General features: G+C 36.9%; 1 protein-coding gene across 2 annotated transcripts in view; it reads left to right on the top strand.

The window, feature by feature from the left end:
- LOC107702738 (zinc finger matrin-type protein 4-like) overlaps positions 1-6,744 on the top strand; it is a 105,996-nt gene that overhangs the window by 62,601 nt on the left and 36,651 nt on the right. For both annotated transcript variants that reach the window (XM_016505144.1, XM_016505143.1), the window contains exon 5: positions 3,460-3,684. In XM_016505144.1, the coding sequence (XP_016360630.1) occupies positions 3,460-3,684 (225 nt within the window). The remainder of the gene's footprint in view (positions 1-3,459; positions 3,685-6,744) is intronic.

The following is a 6,744-nucleotide window of genomic DNA, read 5'->3' as shown; positions in this document are numbered from 1 at the left end:
ACTTGGCACAGCTGATTGGCTCATGCTGCATATGCAGCCAATGAGCTTACTGCCTTGCATTTATATGGCTGGCTATCATTCACAAGAGATTCCTGCAGTGCGCTTTCAGAGTTTCTCTGAAACCCTTCACCTTCCCCAGCTCCACCTGTATAGATCTGCTACGGGTTATTTTATATGCAATTTGTGCAGCAGCAATACGTCTTAAATACTCACAGCACCTTATCGCCATATGCACTGGCAATAGCAAGTTCCTGTACTTGCTTGCAGCAGCAGCAATAATCTACAACTACAGCAATAACCAACAGCAGCAGCAATTCAGCAGCAGCGTAGCAGATCTATTCCGCCAAGACCAAATACATTAACATTGTCATATCCATCACCATGCTAAAATCTTCCGAGAGTTGTCATGATTGAAATTGATTTGTGATGGACACTTTCAGTCACCTGAGCTTTGGTCACTGGATATGTGCCAGTGTGGAAAGTCATCAGTGTGGGTGGTAATAAATACTAAACTTGGACTCAAATTGCTGCTGTATTCAGTGTCAGACAAATTTGTCTTAACACGTTTTCAGTCTTTCTGGACATATTTGATTACGCTTCACTTTAAAATGATCTTAACCACATTACAGATGTCTACTGCAGGCATCAGGACAAACAGGAGGCATGTGTTTCTATCTTTAGCCTGTCAATGACTATTGAATTTCATTTCCTGTCATAAGGGAAATTATTTAAATCAAGCAGGGTAGTGTTTCTTACAGCCCTCCAGACTAATTCCACTAATGTTCCTGGTTCTCCATGTACAGTAGATATTATAACAAGCGCTTGATGGTGAGCATGAGCATGCAGTCATCATGGTTCACTCTCAGCTTTATTTGTCTTGTTTTTTAGTCTTTCATGACACACAGATGAGATGAGATCACATAGCAGACGGCTTTAGCAAAGCAATATAAAAGGACTTTTCCACAAATTTAAAGAGAAAGTGGTGGAACGGGCGTTTCAGGAGAGATTTGATTCAAAAGTAACCTTCGTGAAAATCCAGAGTGCTGTTCGCTCAGGAAAACTCATCAGACGAGGATCGGTGTTGACAGTCGAAGTGGATATGATGGAGTTGCCCTTGAGATCTTTACCTGCCCATCCCCCGTCTATTTCTGCTCATCTTGTCATTCCAGCTCTAGCTTTAGGGTTCATCTGCAACATCTGTCTCTGCACATCATGCACGCTCAGGAATACATACATAGATATGTGTGTTAGTGATGTTCAAAACGGTTTTATATTCAACCCTGCATAAATACAGTTTTTAAAACGCCCACCGGACCCTGATCAGACACTAAAAGGATGTTCACACAGCATGGACTCTTGCTTTTAAAAGGAGCTCAACAAAATGAAACAAAACGCAAGGGTCTCGAGACGTGTTTTTAAAAGTCAGTCGAACTGTTTTTAACTCAACACATCTTCTTAAAAACAATAATTGCCTCGAAATGTATTGTAGAATGCTGTGAATTTGGTTCAAAAGCAGTGCTTTGATGGGTGTAGCGATAGTGCTTTAATAGCATGAATTTATGGACGCAACTTGTCAGAGAGGATTTTAGCATGCTGGCAGTTCAGCAGTAGCACACTGTGTTACTTCGCATGCTAAAAAATCCAGTTTGAGAAGCTCTCTTTATTATTTTTTTAATACTACAGATAAAAAGGCCCACTAATAAACCATTCTGACCCATTCCTAATGTGTGTATGCTGGTTTTGTCAAACCACTGAAAGCTGATTTTAAGTTATCCATGCACAGTGATTTGAATCATCTTTGCTCATGCGAGTGAGATGTGGGTGGTGAGAACAGAGAGGTGTAGTTACTGTAAGTGTTCTTGGTTGCTACAGTATGACAAATCAACTAAATCAAATGATCAGCTTCTTAGCAACCAGTGTCCACTTTAAGATTACATCCAACCATCAAAGACCCATATATATATATACTCTAGAAGAATAAGGATATTGCCAAATTTTGATCAAAACAGATGGCAGTGGTGTCATGTCGTGTGACTTGCCATGCTGGTAGATTCAAAGTATTTTTCTGCCAAACTTGTTGCTATGATATGTTTCAGAATTCAAACTACTGTTATAACCCATAGCTATTAAAAAGTGTTACTCTACTGATTTAAATAGAGTATTAGTTTTACTACAGTAGGTCTCTGAGAGTTAAAGGGATTTCTCACCCAAAAATGAAAATTGCGTCATTTACTCACCCTCATGTCTGTCCAAACTTGTATGACTTTCTTCTGTGGAACATAAAAGAAGATATTTTGAGAAACGTCTCAGTTTCCATACAATGGAAGTCAATGTTCAGTAAAACTGTTTGGTTACCAACGTTCTTAAAAAACATCTTCTTTTGTGTTCCGAATAATTTTCGGTAACACTTTAGTTTATGGACCAATTTTCACTATTAACTAGTTGCTTATTAGCATGCATATTACTAGCATATTGGCTGTTTATTAGTACTTATAAAGCACATATTAATGCCTTATTCTGCATGACAATATTCTACATCCCTAACCCTACCCAAAACCTAAACCTTTACAACTATCTTACTAACTATTAATAAGCAGCAAATCAGAAGTTTATTGAGTCAAAAATTGTAGCTAATAGTTAGTTAATAGTGAGAATTGGTTCCCGAACTAAAGTGTGACCAGATTTTCATTTTTGGATTAATTGTCCCTTTAAAAGAAAGCAACCTTTCTATAAATGCTCACTTACAACATTTAGAAGAAAGACTGGGATTCTATTGCATTTTCTCTTTTATATTAATTGACTTTTTTATAAACATTTAGAGTTAGTTTGCCTAAAAAAAAAAAAAAATTCTGTCACCATTTACTCAGTTCCAAACCTCTTTTTATACTCTTTTCCTCCATTGGAACACAACAATTAGATGTTTAGCATAATGTTCATACTTCTCTTGTCCATACAATGAACTAAATTAAGTATATTCCATTCCATTCCATAAATTACAAAACAGTACAGTAAAAAGTTACTAAAAAAAATCGTTCTATGTACTTTACATCTTTTTTCAGCATCTATTGGATTTAAAAGTCCAGTAAACAATCACAGTGTGTTTAGCTCATTCTAACCTGCGGCACGGTCACCTTTGGGGTTGGTAACCATGGTAACAAGTCCCACGGTGTCTTCGAGAGTGTCACCTGGAAGATCAATCCATCTGCTTGCTTTTTCCTCATAAGATGGAGGAGGGTAACCTAACTCAGGGGTGAATTTTCATCTCCACATGCGCTGACCCTCTCTTGACCTGCATAGCTGTTCTGTAGATTAGGCTTGGAGCCATCAGTGTGTTTGGACAGTTTGGACAGCAGGACAATTTCAGCTGCACTCAACAGAATATATACTGTATAGGCTCCTAAAGGTCATCTATATTGATGGATATTTATAGATAATGAATGTATATTCTGTTCTGTGCAGAATCAGCCCCGCCCACCCCTCAGACCACAGACCCGCCCCCTCCCTCGTGGCAGCCGCTGACCAATCATGGTGAGGCAGGCAAGTACTGCTGCTTGTGTGGCGCCTGGTTCAATAACCCACTGATGGCACAGCAACACTACGAAGGCAAGAAGCATAAGAGAAATGCGGCACGGGCGCGACTACTGGAGCAGCTGGCTGGCAGTCTGGATGCGAATGAAAGCACAGGTCAGTCATCAACTGCCTGAGTCAGAGATGTCATGTGACTAATCACATTTGGAGTCACACGAAACTGTCATGACAACACTGATTGTCTGATGGTGCCTCAAGAATACACACAGTTCCAAACCCTTCACTAGCAACTATACAGAGCAGTAACGTCAATGCAGACAAATAAATAAATAAAACAAAATAAGTTACTTTCACTAAGAGCCATCCGACAATAATAATTCACTGGGAGAACATCTACTACAATATAATGAAATAATTGACAGTTGTGTGTGTTTTTTTTTTAAACACAAAAATAAAGAAGATAAAAGAAAGTACCAATTTAATAGTTTGGGGTTGGTAAGATTTTTTTAAATGTTTTTGAAACAAGCTTTTTTATGCTCACGCTGCATTGATCAAAAAAGTAAAAGTAATTGTAAATTATTATTACAATTTATTTTCTATTTATATTTTAAAGAGTAATTTATTCCTGTGATGGCAAAGCTGAATTTTCATTACTCCAGTCTTTTTTAATGGAGCACCAATGGAGAAAGACAGGTCATTTAACCATACTAACCTGCTAACTTTGACCTCATTGACTGTTGTCTTAACAACAGTAAGTTAAGTTAAGTTAATTTAATTAAGTTAAGTTAATTTTTAACAACAAAAAACTACATCTTTTTTTCCCTCTTTAGTGAATAACTAAACTAAGGGTGTTTACGCGGCAGCAATGTACTACAAAAATTTGATGCATTTTGTGGCACTCATATTGTTTGCATACATCCAGATTTTTTCAAATTAAAAAATCACTTATCTCCCCTACTTCTGCTCCCCATAGTTGAATCTTGTCAGTGACTTTCAGGGGTGTGAAGTAACAAATTACAAATAATCATGTTACTGTAATTAAGTAGCTTTTATCAGAAATTGTACTTTAAGTAGTTTAAAAATTGTGTAATTTTACTTGTGTACATTTTAAGTGATGTATCTGTAGTTTTACTCCGGTATTTTCCCTCTTTTTGTGGTTGTTACATTTTAAGTTTATTTTTATCCATCAACGTGATTGGATATGGAGAGAGTAATTGGTCTCATGACTCTCGTCAAATCAAACAGTGTTAGAAAACAGTGTTGCCAAGTCTGCGGTTATGTCCCAAGGAATTGGGCTACTTTAACACAGTTGCCGTGGACTGTTTTTCATGTCCGCGGGTTGAAACAACCCCAATAATGTGATAATTAGCCCCTGTAATCCGATTTTTTTTTTTTTTTTCTGCTTACTAAATTATCTGTATATAGGCTAGCCTATATACAGGGCCCAAAATTTGGTGTGAGTTTTCGGGTATTGCGTATAATGTTAATAACTCACGCAAGAGCCATGTTCATAATGCGGGGAATTATGCATCCAGTATCCTGTTTTTCTTTAATCTTGTCATCTCTGTAATATTTTTTTTTCCGTGTTGTTTTGATATATTTTAAAGAGTTGACAGTCAAAATGTAAAACTGTTGGATGACAGATATTCTTCATTCTTTCTGACAAACAAAAGAATTTAGCCCCGTTAATCCGTTTTTTTTTTTTTTTTTTCTGCTTACTAAATTATCTGTATATAGGCTAGCCTATATACAGGGCCCAAAATTTGGTGTGAGTTTTCGGGTATTGCGTATAATGTTAATAACTCACGCAAGAGCCATGTTCATAATGCGGGGAATTATGCATCCAGTATCCTGTTTTTCTTTAATCTTGTCATCTCTGTAATATTTTTTTTTCCGTGTTGTTTTGATATATTTTAAAGAGTTGACAGTCAAAATGTAAAACTGTTGGATGACAGATATTCTTCATTCTTTCTGACAAACAAAAGAATATGTGAATTAGAGTATGTACAGTATTTTCTACATTTTTTAATTGCAGTGGACAGCTGTTATTATAAAGGTGTATAATCTCCAGCTCAGTACTCACTACTCATGCGTACTTTTAATTAAGCTACACTTTTGCTCGAATAGTTTTTTGGACAAGTACTTTTTACTCTACTCACACTACATTTTTTGCAATGTAATGGTACTTTTACGTGAGTATACTTTTTTCAGTACTCTTTCCACTAGGGCTGCAACAACTAATCGATAAAATCGATTATGAAAATCATCGACAACGATTCTCATTATCGATTAATCGGGTCTGCCCACAGTGCACGTCCAACGGAGTTTACATACTTGTCCAACTTCAGCCGGTCGCGTCAAAATAAAGCACTGAATTACTTATTTCTATGGACAAAATGCATCTAACATAGTGGAGGAAACAGAATGAGATGCTGCAGGCGAGTTACGTGACCCAAGCTGCCCAAAACATGATAATTCTTTATTTTAAGCTTTAAGCGAATGCATTAGCGTAATGGCTTTCCCTGTCAGGCGCTTTAACAGATGCGTGTGCGTCCTCAGCGCAAAAAAACTTTCAGTTAACGGTCATATCCTTATGTATAAATGTCACAAATTCACGCGAGCATTTCCATTTTTGCATAAAGGTCCGTTCTGACAGTCTGTGTTAAATTTTAATCTTTACTGAATGAGCGCCAGCGCGGCGGCCGAGTGCACGCGCGTCAGACCGACGGAAAACAGAGACAATAATCAGTGCAAAAACATTCATTGTGCTGAAATATCTGTTGTTGAAAGTTAAATTAAGGTTTAAAGGTCAACATGCATTGCGCATATTTTATGAGAGTAGGAACTGTAAGGGGATAAAAGCGTGTAGGAATTGTCTAAATATAAATATCAGACGCTTCAAAACCGCCTTTAACAGGATAAAGAAATGACACTAAGCCCTATTCGGAATCCATGAGTTTTATCACTGAGGTGATAATTAAATTTATTTTTACAGATATCCATATGAGAAACAATTACGGTCCGAATCGGGCTCTGACGTGACTGTGGTCAAAGTGAACGTGTGTTCCTGCAGAACATTACTCACCTATTGGTTACCACTGAGTTTGTGATTTTATTCGTCTTTATCATCTTTATTATTATTTTAATTTTTAATGCAGAGATTTAAACTATATTCACTATATACAATGCTTAACAAATTTATTAAAACGAATTTAT

This window comes from Sinocyclocheilus anshuiensis, unplaced genomic scaffold (assembly GCF_001515605.1).
Source record: "Sinocyclocheilus anshuiensis isolate Anshui unplaced genomic scaffold, SAMN03320099.WGS_v1.1 scaffold843, whole genome shotgun sequence".
Taxonomy (NCBI): domain Eukaryota; kingdom Metazoa; phylum Chordata; class Actinopteri; order Cypriniformes; family Cyprinidae; genus Sinocyclocheilus; species Sinocyclocheilus anshuiensis.
The sequence above is the reverse complement of the archived record's forward strand: the minus strand, read 5'-3'. Positions and strand labels throughout refer to the sequence as shown.